This window comes from Aotus nancymaae, unplaced genomic scaffold (assembly GCF_030222135.1).
Source record: "Aotus nancymaae isolate 86718 unplaced genomic scaffold, 86718_ANA_hifiasm-v0.15.2.pri h1tg000022l_1, whole genome shotgun sequence".
Classification (NCBI taxonomy): Eukaryota; Metazoa; Chordata; class Mammalia; order Primates; family Aotidae; genus Aotus; species Aotus nancymaae.
The window spans coordinates 47,166,746-47,187,865 of NW_026988435.1; the positions used below are offsets into that span (position 1 = coordinate 47,166,746).

The 21,120-nt window shown below is 44.9% G+C and overlaps 1 protein-coding gene across 4 annotated transcripts in view; it reads right to left on the minus strand.

The window, feature by feature from the left end:
* Nucleotides 1-286: 286 nt before the first annotated feature.
* Nucleotides 287-21,120, minus strand: part of UBE2G2 (ubiquitin conjugating enzyme E2 G2) — a 40,060-nt gene continuing 19,226 nt past the window's right edge. For 2 of the 4 annotated variants that reach the window (XM_012444421.3, XM_012444416.2), the window contains exons 2-7: nucleotides 19,451-19,486; nucleotides 19,310-19,355; nucleotides 8,722-8,840; nucleotides 4,031-4,171; nucleotides 3,652-3,750; nucleotides 287-2,088 (exon numbers count right to left, since the gene is read on the minus strand). In XM_012444421.3, coding sequence (XP_012299844.1) covers nucleotides 1,976-2,088; nucleotides 3,652-3,750; nucleotides 4,031-4,171; nucleotides 8,722-8,840; nucleotides 19,310-19,350 — 513 coding nt within the window. In that variant the 5' untranslated portion in view covers nucleotides 19,351-19,355; nucleotides 19,451-19,486 and the 3' untranslated portion in view covers nucleotides 287-1,975. Of the gene's footprint in view, nucleotides 2,089-3,621; nucleotides 3,751-4,030; nucleotides 4,172-8,721; nucleotides 8,841-19,309; nucleotides 19,356-19,450; nucleotides 19,487-21,120 lie in introns of all 4 variants that reach the window. The other 2 variants (XM_012444428.2, XM_012444436.2) reach the window with 2 other exon arrangements.

The following is a 21,120-nucleotide window of genomic DNA, read 5'->3' on the forward strand; positions in this document are numbered from 1 at the left end:
ATAGGTTAGTGAACACATCTGTCTCACAGACCCCAACCAAGTAACCTGAGAAGCCCAGAGAAAGACCAGAGAGAATGACGGGAGATGAGAAACAGAAGAAAACGCGCCAGAGCTAACCCGAGCTTGCAGAGAAGCCGCATGGTGAGGAATCCCAGGGCCGGGAGGAATCCCAGGGCCGGGAGGAATCCCAGGGCCAGGTGTGAACTGGGATGGGCTGGTGTGCTCCCTGGGGCAGTGGCCACAGGCTGGCTGTGGTCAGGTGACAATACAACAAACAGACACGCACTGCAGGGCAGGGCAAACACAGAACTTTATTTCAACAGTGATTTATTTCACACAACAGGGACACCATGGGGTTTTTCATTTAATAAATACAAATGAATAAAAATATTTTATTTTGTCAAGAGACTGCCTCCCCTCCCTCTCCTCATCTCACAGAAGCCGCAGGCAATCCTGCGCCCTTTGGGGACTGCGTCCGCAGCCCCCATTCTACTTGTACAACGACTCTTCTTTACAGAGAGTGCTCCATCTCATTTGCCTGCAAATACTACTTAGGTACAATACCAACTCCTTTCCCCATCTCCTTCCAAATACGAGTTCTTGCCTTGCGTTCCAAATTTTAAATAAGTCCCTTGTGAGAAGGAAAGAATCTGGTGTCCACAGAAGCCCAATGTGGAGCTGCTTCAACCAGGAACAGTAAACCATGACGCTCCGTGTGGGTTCAGTCACACAGACCACGATCCATTACAGACGGGAGGGAGAGAAGGATCACGTCAAGTCTACTGCAGGCCTCGTAGACCATCCCTTATTCAAAAATAGAAATCCCTATTTAAATGTCACCCGTGTGCAACAGGCCTGATATTTGCTTCTGCATGTGGCAGTTCTGTTATTGCTTACACTGTGGCCTCCTGGCCTGTGCTGCTCAGTTGGCCCTGTTAGAGAACATGGGAGCCACATCAAAATCCTAAGTCACAAAACAAGGGCTCTGTCCCCAACCAGGGCCCATGGGCCCACATGGCCACCTCCACAGCCCAGTCAAGTGTGGGGATAAGGCACTCTGTGCTCTGGGCTAGATACGGTAGAGTCCCTTCTGACTTTTGAGTTGCAAAGAATGATTTTGTGCTAATAAATTCCTAGTGCATCCAAAATGTACAAAACCTTAGAGCTTCCAGTTTTTAGGCTGGAAAAGAAAAAGTACTGTAGATCTAGAAGAAATCCTCACTGAAGCTTTAAGACCTCACCTGCACCTGCTCTAGTAATGCACTAGTTACTAATACACAAATGTAAATCTTTGTCGAGTAAGGTCAGGAAAAAACTATCCATCCTCGTGATCAGCAATAAATTTTTCTATGTACCCTATTTCTTATTAATTCACACTTAAAAAAAAACCATTTTCTGGAAGTATTTCTAAGTGTGATGGTTTATGTAATACAGAACAAATGAAAAAGGGTAACTAGATTATAACAAAAGCATCTGCCTGTAAAATATGAAGGAAGAAAGGAAGAGCAGACTCCTCATGGGCCACAGGGAACCAGGAGAGACCCCGAAGGGGTGCTGGGCCTTCCCCTGTGCTGCAGCCACAGGGCCCCATCTCTTCAGAAGGAGCATCCTGGGTATTCCATCGTCCCTTGGAGGTCTGGCAGGCGCAACCCCCTCAGCACTCCAGGAAGGGAGGGAATCCACAGGGAGCCATGAACTGCTGGTTTCAGCGGGGAGAGGTAGTGCTGACAGCTCTGATAACTACCTGAAGCCCTTTGTGAGGAATACTGTAAAACTGCAGTAAGCTGTCAATAGTTGACGTAAGTCATCTCAGAAGAGAAGCCTGTTTGGGGTGGGAAAGCTTTAAAAAAAAAGATGCTGCGGTTCTTGCAAGTCTGCCTTGTTTGGTACCAGCACAGAGTATCGGAGTCACTAAGTGCTCTGGGGGAGAATGCCGAGCTGCTTGGCGGTGCGTGCGCCTGTGGGTGGGGAGGTCTCAGAGTCCCAGAGACTTCTGGACGATCTGCTTGGCAATCTTATAGAACTGCTCCCGGTCATCGCGCCACATTTTGGACGCATCCACGTTAGCTCCGCTTTCATCATTGGGCTCTGAAAGAAAAGGGAACACCCTCCATATAAAAGGGAGTCTGACATGTAAACAGCCTGGCAAGTCTCCCATTTATTTAAAACATGGAGGGGGCTTTCAAGACCTGCGTTCCAGAAACAAACAAGAACCCGAGAAGTGCATGGGGTGGGCCCCACCTCCAGAGTGCTGGCCACGCAGGTCTCAAAGAGAGCCAGCCACTCCTGTGTTCTGAGTGTCTGAAGACGCCAAGACAAGCTGTCATCTGTCTTGCTCTGAACACGCACCAACCACCTAAGCACAGGCCCACATGGCCTCCCACAGCACCCACGTGAGCTGCTGCACTTCCGGCACCTGGACAAGCTACACGTGGCCCACCTGCTGCTTATTTCACTTTTCTGAAGACACTCTGCCATGTGACTTCTCTCTCACAGAGCACCTCTCAGCAGGACTGCCCCTCACAGCTCCTACCAGGACAATCCCAAGCAAATGTGCAGCCTAAGGCAGATGCCTGACCCCAAGATACTTGACCCACCCGCTAGCCAGCGGCCCTGGCACTCACTCCAGAACTGCAGTCAGGAGGCATGGAAGGAACAGCCAGGGCCTGCCAGGAAGGCAGAAAGGACAGAGACCACCACAACTGGATGACAATATGCTGAAGCAGCAGCTGTGCCGTGTGGTGGCGGCGCTGCTCAGAATGCATGCGGGGGCTGGTTCAGAGCAGAGTGGATGAGGATAAAACCCAGAGCTGACATCTGAGGACAGCCTGAGCCACTGGCTCCCTCCCAACGTCCAATCCCCTGGCCTGGCTTCCTCCACTCAGCACATGAAGAGAGTTCTGCCTCATCCCTCTTAGGACACACACTCATGTCACAAGCCCTGACCTCACATCTCTCCAGACCCCACTCGACCGCACCCAAGGGTTCTGCTGAGAACAGCTGAGTGGCCTCACTCTGGCGTCCATCCCCGGCCCTCAGCTGGGTCTGCTCCTTCCTCCCAGACTCAACGCCTTCCTTTCCCACACCTTCCCCCGCCTGCCCTGGAGGACTCATCCCTGCCACGCCATCACACTTTGTCCTGCTCCTTCACCTGCTGCCTCATCCAGAAATGAGCCATCTTCACTCCCACGACTGACCCCTTTGTCCCGTGTACCCCAAACTGTTCCCCAAATCCTGCTGCCTCCTGAACCCAGAGCAGCACCTGTGACAGACAAAGAACCAGGAGTCCCAGAGCCCGTACCTTTAAGGTCCCCCGAACCCGCCCCTCCTCTCAGCTCTGGGACCGCTCTTCTCTTCTCTCCCGGGCTACTGTGGTACCCCAAGTCTTTGCTGTCTTCCCACCGCACTATCAGCAACCGCTTCCAGGGCGGTCCTTCTCAGGCACAGCTCACATAATGTCGTCCCCACTCCCACTGCCAGGGTCTGCCAGGGCTCCTCTCCCTGTAACCTTGGCTCCAGCCAAAATGAGCTGGCAGTGCCCCATCAAGTCAGCCACCTCCTGCCTCTGGGCCTCAGCCCAGGCTGCATCATTTGCCCCAAATGTCTTGCCCGCCCTCCTACCTCATTAACACCTATGTATCCTAAACACACCCCAGACAGCTCCACCAGGAAATGGCCTGAGAGTCCCTGCATGTATGATCTCGGGGTGCATCCTGCTGGCCTCCAACTGCTGGGGGCTTGGAGAGTTCCCTACAACGTAGAAACACAGAGTTGGGGTTTTGTCACACAGAGCTTTACACCCCCAGTTCAGTGTGTGGAATGTAGTAGGTCCTCAATAAACACCTACTGAGGAACCAGTTAATTATGGTCGACTATAAAATATACAATACTAGGCTGTGCTAGAAAGTATCCTTACAACTGGAAAAGTGTATGCAGGTAAAGTCCATTATAAAGACAGGATTACCCGAGGAAGGAGAACACCTGCAGCCTGGGCTTCCGCAGCAGCTCCTGCCAGGAGGCTGGGCCTTACCTGCCAGCATGCTCACCACCGACAGCAGGATCTTCTCCACGCTCTGCACGGGACTCCACCGCTCCGCACTGCTCTCATAGCCCATGGGGTCGTCGCCAGGCGCGTGGAGGATGGAAATGCAGACCCTCCCATCGGGGTAGACTGCAAGGGTCAGAGGCAGCCGGGTGAGCCCAGGAATGGTGCCCCAGGCGTCCCTGCGCTTGGGCAGGCTTCACAGATAACGAAAACAAGGGCTGTAGACACAGAAACCAAGCTGTTTGCACAGCTGGGGCACAGCCTGGGGCACTGAGCATCACGCTTCAAGTCTGCAGGAATCCTGGTGGGGCCTGCTCACTCACTGACGGGCTCCAGGCTGACCCAGCCAGTTCTAATCAGCTGTAGTAGAGTTCTGCTTTCATATAAATTTTTTGAAGCATTGTATTAGAAAGAGCAAATGAAAGGTTATCTGGCAAATATTTTATCAAAGTATCTAATATGATTAGGATTATTTACAATACTTTTCAGAGCTAGTTTCTTAGATATTTCTAATTCTACCATTAAATTCCTGAACTGGTGTGTGTAAAATATAGGTTCGCATGGCTCTCATAAAGGTAACTGGAATTATTTAAATCTCTAGAAAAAGAAAGGCACCAGGACTTCTCTTGGCAGCGTACTCTAATAGTAAGTAAATTATCAGTACTACCTGGAATGGAGGCCAACGTGTCTAAAGCAAATCCCTCTCCACCAAACATTGTCATTAAAAAGACACATGAGGTCTGATAAAGATAAATCAATTTTCTTTTTTTTTTTTTTTTGAGACGGAGTTTCACTCTTGTTACCCAGGCTGGAGTGCAATGGCGCGATCTCGGCTCACTGCAACCTCCGCCTCCTGGGTTCAGGCAATTCTCCTGCCTCAGCCTCCTGAGTAGCTGGGATTACAGGCACGCGCCACCATGCCCAGCTAATTTTTTTTGTATTAGTAGAGACGGGGTTTCACAATGTTGACCAAGATGGTCTCGATCTCTTGACCTCGTGATCCACCCGCCTCGGCCTCCCAAAGTGCTGGGATTACAGGCTTGAGCCACCGCGCCCGGCCGATAAATCAATTTTCAATTCACAGCATGTAATCAGTCCTATCAATAAATTTAAAAGCATGCTATTTTTCTTTTACATATAACTAGGAGAAATTCTCAGGTGGCTCCATATATATACTCAGTAATCCATCTGGATAGACTCAACTGTAAAACTATAAAGCCATTACAGTTCTAATAGAAATAGCAATTTTAAAATACATTTTTTTAACTCACCTTAATTCATGAGTTCTGAATTTCATGCAAATTTCCAAATGTTAATAGTGATCATTTACCTTCAAACAGGCTTGTCTTCCACACCTGGTCCCGTGTTTTCCACTCATCCACCGTTTCAGTGGTGAATGCTCTCTAACTATCCAGGAACTGCACCACAACCTCTCACTCAAGGACAGTTGAAGAAACCAGATGCACTTGTCCTGGACATCAGGCTGTCCACCTAAAAACTACATCCATGAAATCTGCAAGTTTCCCACTTCTGTGCTGCCTTCTCCAGGTGGTGGTCCCACAGGGTGACACTGTGCATCCACAGAAGCACCCAAACCACCTGTGTCCCTGCCACAGCCCCTCCTTCACCAAGTCTCAGCTGCGCCACGTCCTGAACCTCTCATGGATCCACCCACGCCGCCTCATCTTTCAAGCCTACAACATTCGGTCCCCAAGCCGCCAGTGTCTCTACCCTTGACTGCTCCGCCCAAAGGCCCGCCTGGCTTCCTCCCATCTACCCTTTGCACTATATGCACAGGGAGCCTTCAGAGATCACTCTGGTCATGCTACTCCCTTGGGGACTTGCAATGGAGTTCCACTGCTTCCAGGAGAAAACATCAAAACCTTTAGGACTGATCAAAAGGCCTGAGGCCTTCTTCTCCCCTTACTTTCTGTGCAGGGCCTGTGCATGTCAAGGGCCCCTCCTCCCCGAATCACTTAGGTAACTCCTGCTTCCCTCCCTACAGATGGTTCGTCCAGCCACCACGTCTGCAGGCTGCTTCCTGGACCTTCCTGATGTGATTCTGCATTTATTTGTATGATTCTTCCATCAATGTCCATCCCTGTCCTTAGACTGTAAGCTCCTGAAGGTCGGTTATTATTTACTCAATACCGTATCCCAGCAACTTTCAGTATATGTGTTGATTTTTTTTAAGTATTTATTGACTGTCTAATTTTTATGATATTGGTAGACCTATAGTTCTCAAAGATAACTTTTACGAAATCAAAATAATCTAATTACAGTAAGGCAAAAATTTCCAATTATATTATCTGAACATTAAAAATAATTACCAGAACATTAAAAAAAAATCAGACCACCTATAGCACATAGTCACAGCGCGTAATCAGTTTATGGCCATATTTGTCTCTAATGCCATGTCACAGGTATTGTTAGTAATAATATATTTATCCTCAATGCAATCTTAGTATTTTATTTAATTACCTACAATCCTCTTCATGGTTGTATTTTACAGCTAACCAACCTGAAACTGACCACTTCAATTACTCTTACCTATCAATTATACTTTTTAACTTTTTATTATGGAGAATCCCACACTCAAGTAGACAGTGTATGATGAGCCTCTCTGTTATCTAACTCAGGCTCATGGCCAGTCTCCCTGAAAGAAGGCACGCCTCTGAGCATCTCCCGTGCACACAAGACTGAATTAGAGATGAGATGAGGACAAGGGCAGAATCGTCCCTCGGGGGCCGCCCGCTACCTACGTGTACCAATACCTGCAGTAAATGAGAAGTCCTCAGTGAGGCTTAGGACAGCAAGTCCAACAGCAGATAGCATTTCCACCAGGGAAGCAGGGAGGGGGAGGCAGTCCTGAAAACCCCTATGGCTAGCAGGAGTTCAGCTGGGGCTCTGCCTACACAGGTGTAGACGAGGGGGAAGTGTGCCAAACGGACTCTGTTTTAACCCCAGAGAGAAGTCAAAAGCTCAGAAAATTCTCTCATGCTATTTGATATAAGCATTTGATAATTTGATATAAGCAATTTCTTATTTGATAATAAGCAATTGGTTTCAAATAAACATTTCATTTTTACAAAATAGGATACTTTATTTCCTTTTCTCCTCTATAACTATTAAGATCATGATTATCAGGCCGGGCGCGGTGGCTCAAGCCTGTAATCCCAGCACTTTGGGAGGCCGAGGCGGGTGGATCACGAGGTCAAGAGATCGAGACCATCCTGGTCAACATGGTGAAACCCCGTCTCTACTAATACAAAAAAATTAGCTGGGCACGGTGGCGCGTGCCTGTAATCCCAGCTACTCAGGAGGCTGAGGCAGGAGAATTGCCTGAACCCAGGAGGCGGAGATTGCGGTGAGCCGAGATCGCGCCATTGCGCTCCAGCCTGGGTATCAAGAGTGAAACTCCGTCTCAAAAAAAAAAAAAAAAAAAAAAGATCATGATTATCAGTGGCAATAATAATCATTTGTAAGAAATATTATTCTAAAGACAATCATTGAAAATATAACGTATTTACTTATTAACTCTCTTATGTATAATCCCCAAGTGTAAAGGAAGACTTAAAAACTACAGCTGTTTAGGAATTCCAATTCCTATTACTGGACACATTTTCAAATAAGCTACAGTACAATTCACTTAAATGACCTTGTTTTTTCCTCTTTTAAAAAAATATATTAATTTTAGGGCAAAAAAAGATTTATAAAAAGGCAAAAATAATTCCAATCTGAAAAAAGAATCACTTTTAACAATTTTGTGCTTAGTTTTCCAGTTATATATACATTTACATGTGAATTTTTCAAAAGAGGAAATTATAACAGTCCTACTGCTTTTCCCAGACAATATAAAACAATTATTATTTTGTATCAATGATTCTTATTTTAGATTATTTTAAAAATCTACATCACATTCTAACATATACGATACGGTTTGGCTGTGTCCCCACTCAAATCTCATCTTGAATTGTAGCTCCCATAATTCCCACATGTAGTGAGAGGGACCCAGTGGGAGGTACTGAATCGGGGGCACATCTTTCCCATGCTATTCTCATGACAGTGCGTAAGTCTCACAGGATCTGATGGTTTTAAAAATGGCAGTTCCCCTGCACACACTCTCTTGCCTGCCACCACGTAAGATGTGCCCCTGCTTCTCCTTCGCCTTCTGCCATGATTGTGAGGCCTCTCCAGCCATGTGGAACTGAGTCCATTAAATCTCTTTCCTTTAGATATTACCCAGTCTCGGATATTGTTAGCAGTGTGAGAACAGACTAATACAATATGTAACTTAATTGATTCTCGTGTTAAAAACCCAGATTAAGTCAAAATTTTCACCATTAAAAATAACACTATGACAAAGATTCGGGTTATTGAAACCCCTTCTGAGCACACACTCATGCATAAAACTTCCTCCCCAGTGAAGTAGGATGGCTGGGTCAAATGGCATCCAGTTTTAGGTGCCTGTTTTCTTGTATCTACATTAAACTGACCTTCAAAATTGAAATCATGTGTTTACCACCACCATGCTTACCTGGTTGAAATTTCAAAACATTAAGAACTGTTTCCTAAAGATCTATATCATAGATATATAGAATATACCACATTTCAGGTGGTTATATAATCTCCATACCTATCCTGGTACCACAAAAACTACTTCCAAAAGCACTTACTGTTGGGATGAAACATCTCACAGGTAAATCTCATCTTTGGGGGACTTAACGGGTAATCAAGTGGGAAACTCAGGATGGCAGGAAAAACACCAAACTCAAAGCAGGTGTCTTCTGGGCCCCTAGAAGATACAAAATATAGATTGAACTTCAAAGTACATTTTTCAATGTCTACCACAATTGAGAAATGGGTTAAGAACATTTTTGCTACATTAAAAATGCACAATGCCGGGCACAGTGGCTCACGTCTGTAATCCCAGCACTCTGGGAGGCCGAGGCGGGCGGATTGCCTGAGGTCAGGAGTTTGAGACCAGCCTGGCCAATATGGTGAAACCCCATCTCTACTAAAAATACAAAAATTAGCTGGGTGTGGGGGCGCATGCCTGTAATCCCAGCTACTCGGGAGGCTGAGGCAGGAGAATCGTCTGAGCCCGGGAGATAGAGGTTGCAGTGAGTCAAATCTCGCCACTGTACTCCAGCCTGGGTGACAAAGCGAGACTATGTCTCAAAAAAATAAATAAATGTAAACATAAATAAAAAAATAATTAAAATGCACATGAAAAGATTATCTAAATAACAATGAATTGGTACTTTTTTTTCTCAATGGAAAGCATTGTCCCATTCTCCTGTTTCAATCTGGTCTAAATCTTAGGTACAAGCACAAAGACTGAATTACAGCAGTTTTTACACTGATAAAGGTTGAGTCAAGTAGCAGAACCTCTTGATAATAAGGGGATCAGAGAAAAGAACGAATGCCAGTGCTCTAGGATCTGGGAATTTTTTCTGTAGATGTGGTCCAATCATATTTTAGGGTAAGGGTATGAATTACGACACAGGGGAGAGCAAGATTCCACTGTATTTCAACAGACGAGGGGCTAAGAGTTATACTTCAAAGGTGATTGTTAATTTTTCAATGTGCTTAAGAAGGGATCTTTGTAACTTCAAGAAGCAGACAAAGAGCACACATGCGATCACTGCTGCACGCTTGGTGAAAGGCCAGGCCCACAGGCACCACGACCCCAGGCTACACCTGCAGGCCCCGTGCCATGCCTCATCCCACTGACGCAACATTGGAGCAACTCCGAGTCATGGGCACAGACACAGGCACGAGAGTCTCCCTGGACATACTTCCCTCACATGTAAATGGAAGAAATAGATGAAACCATTTCAGAAGTCCTGCTTACATTTTAAAACCCAACAAGTATAAATTAACTCTGTCTTAACCAATAGTTCAAAGTGTGGTGGCTGCAGGAGAGGAAGAGTGACAGCCACCACGCCTGTACCTTCACAACAGGGACGAACTCTTCCTCTCCTACAAATCACATTAATAAAACACGCATTTGAGGAGTTCTAAAGATCTTGGACCACGTTTCTTTGATAAGAAAGCAGAACTGCTGAGTGACAGTGACAGACACTGAGACAGTGGAAATTACATTGGGTATGACTCATCATATCAATAAATAAGTAAGTCAATCCACCCTACTTCTATGAGCTGAAAGAACAAGTCCCTTCATAAACAGCTCTGCCCCTCTAACCATAATGGCTAAGGCAGAAAGAACACTGGCACAGGGGCCAAGGCCTGGATAAGCAGAGGACAGTCCATACCAGACCTACTGCCTTCAGAAAGAATCCAGGATATGGCACAGGAAAAAAATAATTAAAAAATACATTTTAAATCTTCAATCAAAAAACAGATTTCTTAAAAGTAAAAATTTGTTTTAAAAAATCTTAAAATTATCTTGGTTCAGTGAAACTAATAACAGATTTGGAAATATTTATCTCTACAATTAAAGAAAAAAGACAAAAATCAAAAAGAAACTGAAGGAAGAGCTTTAGCTTTCATCTGGAGGTGGCACTCAGGGCTGTTGGGGGCAGCACCAGATGCCAGAACGGCTCATGGCCCTGGCGGGGTTGGTCTGAGGGCAACAGTCAGAAGAGAACAGCAATGCAGTGATTGCTTCATGGAGATTTTCAATCTAAAAGAAAAATTTTGATTCTGAAAACTGTCTCTGCTACTTTTCGGGAAAAGGATAGTGAATATGGCCAATTTGTTTTGCGGGGGGGGGGGGTGGGGCGAGGGGGGCGGGTTACTGTGTGACAGTCCCCAGAGCCTCAGCATGACCAGGACAGGGAATGTCACCAAGGGAGGCACGAGCATGGCGTCTTGCTACTGGTACAGCAGCTGTGCTGGAGAGGGCAGTGCCCGGATGAGCCCCCACCCACAATGCCCCCTGCGCCTGGCAGCCTGGGGATGCCTCAACCCTTGGTTATTCTGCTCCCCCAGCAATGGCCTGAGCAAACAGCCCTGAAGACCCGTCTTCTCAACACAGGAGGACACACCACGTATCAGAGTGACGCAAGGCCACCCCGAGCCTCCTATCCAGTACAAGAGCTCAGAGCACGATAACCGCCACCCACTGACTCTCCACACGCCCTCCGATGAAAGAGCACCAAGGATTGGGGTTTTCATTTTACTGTCAAGCAAAGCTCGAAAATTCAAGGATGAAATGACTTAGTCAAGGTCCTAGATCAATTTAGCATTAGGGTTAAGAGAACACAGTTCAAACTGCGAAATGAGAAGTCAGGCACATAAAGATACTATCTTTAAAAGTAACACTGTTCATATGTCAGGAATGCTTGCCAGCACTCAATATTTCTGGCACCTCTGAGTCTAGAATGAGAAAAAATGTCTGGGTAGTGTTTCTGGAATGAGCCCAGTGGTATTTGCTCAATACTCTGATAACAGTTCTTTGTTTCTCATAATAGGGCTTTCTTTAAAAAAAAATTTTTTTAATCCACCAGGTCGTTCCTAGCCTCAGAAGCATGACCAAACATTTCCTGAAGTGCACCCACATCTTAAATATCAAAGCTATTTGCAAATGCTCTGGTTTACTACTGGTTTGAAACTGGGGTTTCTTTCTCTTTTCTAGAATACCTGGCACCCAGACAGGTGGGCAGGTGGGCAGGGGTGTGCAGCGGCATGCCTGACCCTATGGAACATGCCTTCAAGGCAGCTTCCGAGCCAGGAGTGGGAGACACCACAGTGCTGGTTTTGGACAAGGTTTATTGCTTTGCTTCCAGACAACCTCACTTCTCTTTCACTGAAGATGGTCTCACCTGGAAATCTTCAAACGAAACAAGAACAACGAGGATACAAATATATCCAAGGCAAATGTAAATTTTTCAAAGCCTACACATTATGCTGCCTTATTGATCGAAATGATGACCTAACTGTTTCGGGGAGCTAAGTTGTGAGCGTTAGCATTCTAACCTGCACTCAACACATGAAGCACACTTGCAACAGCTCAGGTGGTTTGCTGTCTGTGGGTGAATCAGATACAAAAGCAAATACTGAGAGCAACACCCATGGCCTACACCTGACTAGCAATTCTCCTTCCTCACAGAGGACAACTGCCTTGTCACTGTCCTCCCCCAGAGCTGTGACCATTCCTCAGCAACAGCACAGGTCACTTACAAAGCCAATGAAAAGTGAAAATCGGCTTCTTCTGTCTTTCCACACTGAACTCAAGGGAGAGACTGTTCTTCTTTGCATTGCCCTTCTAACACCTTTTACCTTCTAGATAACAGAAGCAGCAGGCAGGTCAGAGTGCCTTATGGAGTAACTGGGGCAAGTGGAGGTCCTGAGCCTCGCCTGCAAGGCACGTTCCAGGAACTGGTGCGCTCGCCACTGCAGTTGCAGGCAGGTGCTGGGGAAGCTGACTGCTTTTGCTGCTGTTCTGTTTATCAAGTTTGTCACAGCACACAGACAAAAAGTCCCCAAAGCACAAGTGACAAAGAATTAAAATCCCAGTGAATGCAAACTCATCTGTCAGTATTTAAAACCCGAAGTGGATGACTAACGGACGATGGGCCTCCTGAAGCTGGAGCCAGCTGAACTGGAGATGGGAAGGGCAGACTGCTTCATGGGCACCCTCCACTCTGGGGGAAGAACCCTACCTCCCTCCACCACAGAATCCACAGAGGGCACCCAGCAGAAAGGGCATGAGGGCGCCTGGCATCCGAGCATGGGTGCATCTCCTTCCTTCAGTCCCTGCTCTGCAGTTCAACAAAAGCTTCTTGCCAATGCTCCCACCCCACTAATGCCTGGGACAATGGGACCAAGGTGGGCTGCATTCACAACCCCACACTGGGCACTTTAAAAGCCCGAGGACACCGGCTCTGCCATGCCAAGTCGTGCATGTTGCTGTGCCAGGCAGTGGGGAGTTAAAACAGAAACTGATCCCAACATCCTCGTAGCAAGAGGAGAGAGTGTTAAGAAGCCATGACTTGGGGACGGCGCCTTCCTGCACTTCCCTCAGGCATTTGGTGGTCTCCCCCAGGATATCTGACCCTCACCCCCAACAGCAGGGCCCTGGCTCTGGTTTAAACCCAGAGATAGCCTTGTGTTTGCTTTCTGTTTTGGGGTGTTCTAATCACTCCAGGTGATGCTCAGGTAGAGAATCAATGCTGAGAACTGCTGGGAAGAAAAGAGGGTACATTTCCATTTCAGGAAATCACAGTAGGAGCAAATATAGCTTTTGCTCCATATAGTTATTTTCATGGTTAAACCTGTCCAAAAGGAGCCTACAGCCATACCGTGATTTTTTGCAATATAGATATTTCTTAAAAATTTTAAACCAAATATATTTGAACTGTAAAGTGTACTAAATAAGTTCATCAATTGTAAGAACTTCATAGTAAATTCCAACAGACAATCACTTTTACATCATAAACTCTGACCTTATTTAACTAGGAAAATATATGAATGATGGAAAATATTCAAATACAGAAGTCTATAAAATAAAAACCAAATACCTCCTTCACTCCCTCCCTCTCCCTAAATCACCTCCCTGAGGTAACCACAGTCAAGTTTGGTTACTGTTCCAGGCTTTTCTCTATGTGTGTATCAATTCACACATTCTCATCCACAAAACTGGATTTTTAAAAATTCAAATGTATCACGGCATTGCTGAGAATTTTAAAAACCGAAATAAATGGAGAGAGAGTCTATGTTCATGAATAAAAGCACTGAATATGGGTAAGATGCCAATACCTCTTAAACTGACCTAAAGATTCAATGTAGTCTCAATCAAAATCCCACCAGGCATTTTGTAGAAACTGAGAAGCTGACCCTAAAATGTAGACGGAAATGCAACGGCCCAGTAAACAATCCTGAAAAAGAACAAAGTTGGAGGACTTCATTTCCCCACTTTAAAACTTACTCTGAAGCTACAGTAATCAAGACAATGTAGTATACTGGCCTAAAGGATGGGCACAGATCAGTGAAACCCAACCGAGAGTCCAAAACCAAATCCTTGCTTCTATGGTCAACTGATTTTTGACAAAGGTGCCACAATTATGCAACAGGGAAAGAACTATCTTTTCAACAGATGGTGCTGAGACGACTGAACAAGCACAGACAAAAGAATGAAACACTCCTACCTCATTCCATACATAAAACTCACTCAAAATACATCAAAGGCCTAAATGGAAAAGTGATAAAACACAAAACTTCTAAAAGAAAACATAAGAGAAAATCTTTGCAACCCTGGGTTATATCAACACCAAAAGCATGCTCTATGTAAGAAAAAAAGTGCAAAATCGCACTTCATCAAAATTACCTACTTTTTAGTTTCAAAAGACTATTCAGAAAACAAAATGGAAAGTTGCAGACTAGAAGAAAGTATTTGAAAATGTCTAATGAAGGACTTGTATCAAAACATATTTTAAAAACCAACAAGAAAACAACCTAATATAAAAATGGGGAAAAGTTCTGAAGTTCACCAAAGAAGATACATGAATGGCCAATAAGCCCATTAAGAGAGCTGCAGCATCATTAGTCACCATGGACATCCAAGTCAACTCTGTCAGGAGACCCCACTTTACACCGTTAGAACAGCTGTTATCAGACAACAGCAGTGTTGGTGTGGAAGTGGAGAAACTGGAACGCTCACACACTGCTGGGGGAATGCAAAATGGTGAGCTACTCTACAAGATAGTCTGACAGATTCTTTAAACGTTAACTGCAAATTTACTCCACATCCCAGCAATTCCACACCTATTTATCTGGTCTAGAGAAATGAACCCCATGTCCACACAGACAGTATGACATAACAGCTGCTTACAGCAGCATCACTCAAGAGCCACAAAGTGGGAGCCCAAATGTCCATCAACTGAGGAATGGAAAAGCAAGGAGCTACTGATATATGGTATAACATGGATGAATCACAAACACGTTCTGCCAAGAAAAAGAAGCCAGGCACAGATGATTAGACAGTGTATGATTCCATGTATAGGAAAAGTCAGAAAAGTCAAATGTATATTCAGAGGGCCGAGTAGGCGCAGCCTGTGGCCAAGGGCTGGAATGGGAATTGACTACAAATGGGCCTAAGTGTCTTTTTGGAAACGTTCTAAAACTGCCTTGTGATGATGACTACAAAACTCTAGAAATTTACTAAAACCACAGACTTTTATACTTAATGCAGGTAAAACTTACGGTATGTAAATTATCTCAATAAAGCTGTTTAGGCCGATGCCTTGGCTCTTGCCTGTAATCCCAGCACTTTGGGAGGCTGAGGCAGAAGGATCACCTGAGGCCAGGAGTTCAAGACCAGCCTGGGAAACAGAGCAAAACCTCATCTCTACAAAACATTTTAAAAACTAGCTGGGCATGGTGGTGTGCGCATGTGGCCCCAGCTACTTGAAGGGTTGAGGTGGGAAGACTGTTTGAGCCTGGGAGTTTGAGGATGCAATGAGCTGTGATCAGGCCACGACACTTCAGCCTGGGTGACAGAACTAGATCACGTCTCCATGAGAAAGGGAGGGGAGAAAGGAAGGGAGAAATACAGGAAGGGAGAGAGGAGGGGAGAAAGGAGGGGAGAAAGAAAAGGAGGGAAAGGGAGAGGAAGGAGGGGAAGGGGGAGGGACACAGACAGGGAGGGAGGTCGGGCGGGTGGGCAGGCAGAAACCTGTGATCCTATTATTCTAGAATTTGCCTGTTCCATTCATATTGTGTACAACTTTCCAGGATGAAAATTCTACCTGAACAGTTTTAGTGCTACATGGCATTCTTCTATATAGATGCTCCATCAATTATGTGGAACAGTGACATTCCCCTTTTCATTATTATTACTACAATAAATGTGGCCTTTGATCTATGTTGAGTTAGTTTTATTGCCACAATGAATGTGGCAATAGCCTCTTCATATAGAGATCTCTGCTATACTTTTGTTGAAGAAACTGCTATGGTGGGATTACATACAACACAGGTTATAAACACCTATTTTATTATCTCACGTTTATTTTAGCAAGGTACAATACTGCCAAGATATGCTCTGTGACAGTCTTCAGTCAACAAGAAATCTGGACATAAAGGGAGGCTGTGTGCCCCTGACACTTGCCTGAAGTGTGAGGAGGGCTCCCGGCAGGAGAAGTGGCAGCCTGGGAACCCTCAAGGGGCTGCTGTGAGCCAGCTGGAGAACCTGGGAGCACCCATCCACCAACTGGACCCAAAACGCAACATTCAGTAAAGGAAGGTCCTTCTTATTTCACCACAGCCTCTAGAGCCACTAGCCTGGGGAGGTGACAGCAGTGGAGCATGGACCAGTGAATCCATGGAGCAATCAGCCAGCTGATTTGGGAATGCTGGAGCAGGACACAGCAGACAGCAAGGCCCAATGGACTCCATGCCTCGTCCGCCACTGGCACTGAACAGCTACCTAGCGCTGGGTGCACCCTACAGAAGTGCATCAATGAAAGAGGCCAGCCCCCCCGCAGGTACACCCCCATCACCGTGGCTTAGTGGCAATGGGATCACAGGCCATGGACCCTAGAGCTGGCGAGACCTGTAACCATCTGTCTAGAAGATGCTGATGAACCTCTCTGTTTTGATCCACGTTAAGTGAAGGTCAGAGAGGCAAAGTGACTGGGCCAAGAGCAAGAGGCCATGCTGACAATCACAGCCACGGAGGCCACATCCCCCAGCGTGCCGCCGTCCCAGCCACACTCTATTTCACCACAGGCTCAGACTCCACCATGAGCTCGGCAGGGTCAGCAGAGTTATTTCCCGTGTTTAACTAAAGATGCAGCCTGCTAACTCTTATTATTTGGTCCTCTTACTCACGAAGCTATTCTACTCTCTATCCTAACCCCTCAACCCTGATCTTCCAAGGTAAAGATTTCAGTGCATCTTTGACAAGTCTGTATGCTCACACAAGGGCTCTAATATATAAGGCACTTAGTATTTGCTGCTTGGGTATCTAAGAAGACATTTTCTTCACTGGGTCTTAAGGCAAGCACAACAGCAAAAACCGACAGCCATTAGACTTCCGTGAGGCAAGCCCACGTTTTAGAAACACTAGGGTAGAGACGTGGCCCTGGAAACCATCTAACAATAAAGAGAAAAAGAAGAAACCTATTGCCAACGAGTAAAGACTTAGCGAGATGTCTGCCAAAATAGCAGGGTGAGATAAATCGATGGGAGGACAGTTAATTCCCTAATAGGCATTTTAAGTGCACTTGTAAACGGCCTCTTGTTTGTGAAGGGTCTGGAACAGGACCAAAACCCACAAACTCACCAGGATCTTCAAGCAGGGGAATTCCACACTAATGCAAAAAGCCTTGTTCAAACACAAAAGTGCTCTACCTAAAAATAGTTCTAATTACTTTTTAAGACAGGTTTTCAAAATATTGGTTTAATTTTATACTGTTTATTTAAAATTGGTAATAGTTACCCTAATAGATTTTTAACAATGAACACTTTTTTAAAAGCACATGAGTAGGCTCAACTGTTCCTTTAATGAGCTTCTAAATAGGCCTACTGAGGCGCCAACATCCTCCAAACACTGCAGACCCAAAAGGCGCCTTCAACGTCTACACGTAGACAGGCCTCCCGCGTCTCTGTGCCCCTGCAGCAGGCGTGCTGGCCCACTGGAGTGGGTGCAGGTGCGCCTGCGTCAACACGTGACACAAGCAGGACAGAAATACAAAGAGCTGACCCGACACAGCCCAACAGGCCACTAACGAGGACAGCGCAAACTGTGGAACCTGCTTGCCGTCCATCTCATAACTGCCCCGGGGTCACATCAGACACAAACACAGATTCCAGAAACCTTCAGACACAGAAAAAATGTGTGCCATGGGCCCAAGCAATTAGGATATTACAAATGATCAGGAAATGGCAGGCCTGCTGTGCCATCTGCAGAGTGACGATTTTTTAAAAACATTCTATTTATCAAAAAAACTAATTTTCCTATCAATTTAACCTCCACAGACAACACTTAGCTGCCATTTGTTTCTCAGACTAACCTGTAGAGCATTAAGAATTAATGTGATCCAAGCAATCGGCAAATTCCAAAAGCACAGTGAAATTTAAGGTCACACATCAAGCCAGAGCGCATGCTTGTTCCACAGCCCTCACTTTTTCAGACCCTGCCCACTAGAGCAGTTCTCAATGCAACAAAACCCAACCTGAGACCTTTCTGCAAATTAAAACATCTCACTAATGAGACAACAGAAACTGGGCTGGGCACGGTGGCTCACTCCTATAATCCCATCACTTTGGGAGGCTGAGGCGAACGGATCACCTGAGATCAGGAGTTTGAGACCAGCCTGGCCAACATGGCGAAACCTGTATCTACTAAAAATACAAAATGAGCCGGGCATGGTGGCGAGTACCTGTAATCCAGCTGCTAGGGAGGCTGAGGCAGGAGAATTGCTTGAACCCAGGGGGCGAGGTTGTAGTGAACCAAGGCCACGCCACTGCACTCCAGCCTGGGCAACAAGATCGAAACTCCATCAAAAATAAAAATAAAAGAAAGAAAACAGAGACTGATTACAAATTTCAACTTCCTAAATTTTACTTAACCTCACTTTGGTGAAAATATACTAAGAATAGCCAAAAATTGCACATCTAAGGTAGAAGGAAGAAAAAGCAAAGTGAGTCAGGGCCACAGAACACTCTAAAATCAGAGGTCCATGTGTTTCCAAGCAATGTCACCCTAAGTTGAATGCCATGAAACAAGAACCACACTACTCACTTAGTACTAAGCCACGTCTTGGGTCAGAAAGCAAGGCCAACAAGCCTAGACAAGGCAACAGAAAAAAGAGAAGCAGCACAGAAGAGATGAACTGAGAGGAAAGAAAAAGAAAAAAACGTCCTGGCCCAAAGACAGGGCAGGCAAGTCTGCACGAACATGCTGGTGTGATCCCCATACCTTTGAGGACCCTTTTCTTGTCAAAATTTCAGATATTTAGGGACTTCTGGAAGCCAAAGCCACTCACACCATTTGAGGTTAACCATGACCATATAACATTCCAAAATTACCACCTTAAAACTCGCTAATATATAATACATATATTACGTGTTTATAACTAAACCTTTGACTGGCTCTAAGGAAACACTCCTTTCTTTTGGATCAATGCTCAGGTTCTTCTCTGCTTTCAGATCAGCAGCCTAGAGAAGAGCTGGGCATTACTGGAGAATTCGGTCTTTTTTCCAGGTGACTTTGGGGCACAGTCACATTGCTGATGTGATTCTTACATCTGACTTCCAGCAAAGCCCTAAAAACTAGTACACATATGATTAACTTACATGATCAATGCCTCCCATTCAAAAAAATTCTCTTCATTCATGGGGCCTGTAGAGTAAGAAAAAATTTCACACCATTTTAACTTTGAAGGGAACTTTGGCAATTAAAAGTAAATTATAAGGAAGTTAACTTTAGTATCTTACCTGCCACAATTCCTTCTGGAGGATTCAGTGTTAATTCTATAAAATTAATAAGTAAAACCATTACCAAACAGAATAAATGTTACACTGTCATTTTAACAAAACACCTTTACAAGATATATAAGCCTGAAAACCATAGAATACACATACTAACAAGTGAAAGTTCTGTTTGCCCAAAGTGACTACCTAGACCAGTAACGGTTCTGATAAAGACTACAAAAAGAGTTCTTTACACCAACAAAACACAGACTTTTATTTTTCTTTTTCTTTTTACAAATGCAAAAGCAAACATAAGGGGCAAATTGTCTTTCCAAACGATTCCTGTTGGTTACTTTGTTGTTTAGTTTTGAGACAGGGTCTCTGGTTGCCCAGGCTGGAGTGCGGTGGGCAGAGTACTGGAGAAATTAACAAAACAGTAAGCGAACATACAGAAAACCAATGAAACAAAAGGGGGCTCCTTGAGGAGACAGAAAATTAATAAATCCTTGCCGAATAAATATAAGGTATAAGGACTGAAAAAGAAATAAAACTTACTATTCACAGATGCTACGTCCACATACATAGGAAAGCCCAAAAGAATCTGAAGATGATCAGTAAAAGTGAGTCTGGTGCAGCTGCTGAATATGAAGTCTATATATATACATAGAACTGAACTGCATTTTTATGTACACTTGACCCTCAGTATCCATGGGAAATTAGTTTCAGGACCTCCCACAATCCCTAGTATAAAATGGTGTAGTATTTGCATATAATCTGCAAACATCTTCCTGGATATTTTAAACCAGCAGCCACCAGCCTTTTTGGCACCAGGGACTGGTTTCATGAAAGACAATTTTTCCACGGACCGGGGAGTAGGGGGTGGAGGGATTAGATTCTCATAAAGAGAACACAACCTAGATCCCTCACATATGCAGTTCACAATAGGGTTTGTGCTCTAAGAATCTAACACCACTGCTGATCTGACAGGAAGCAGAGCTCAGGTGGTAATGCCCCCTCCCACGCCTCTCACCTCCTGTTGTGTGGCCCAGTTCCTAACCAGCCATGGACCAGATCTGGGGCCCAGGGCTTGGGGACTCCTGCTTTAAACCATCTCTAGATTACTTATACTATCTAACATGACATAAATACTATATAAACAGTTATTATATTATATTGCTTAGGGACTAATGACAAGAAAAAAGCCTGTATATGTTCAGTACAGATATAACTTTTTTTCCCAAGTATTTTCAATCCATAGTTCGTTGACCCCACAGATGCAGAACCCATGGATACAGAAGACCGACCGTGTTAGCAAATTAGAAAATACGTCTAAAAAGACACCAATTACAAAGGAAAATACATGAAAATAAGTTTCTGAAAGATGTGCAAGGTCTCTAACAGAACAGAAAACATTATTAACAAAAAGTTTTAAAAGACCTTAATAAGTGGGGATATCACGTTAATGGACTAAAAACTCAATTGTAAAATTATCAATCCTCAAAATTGAATCTATAGATTCAATGCAACCTTAGTCAAGATCCTAACAAGTTTTCTTGCTTGAATTTTACAAGATGATTCTAAAAGATATATAAAAATACAAACAACCAAGAATAGCCAAGACATTTTTTTTTTTTTTTTTTTTTGCGATGGAGTCTCACTCTGTCACCAAGCTGGAGTGCAGTGGCACAATCTCA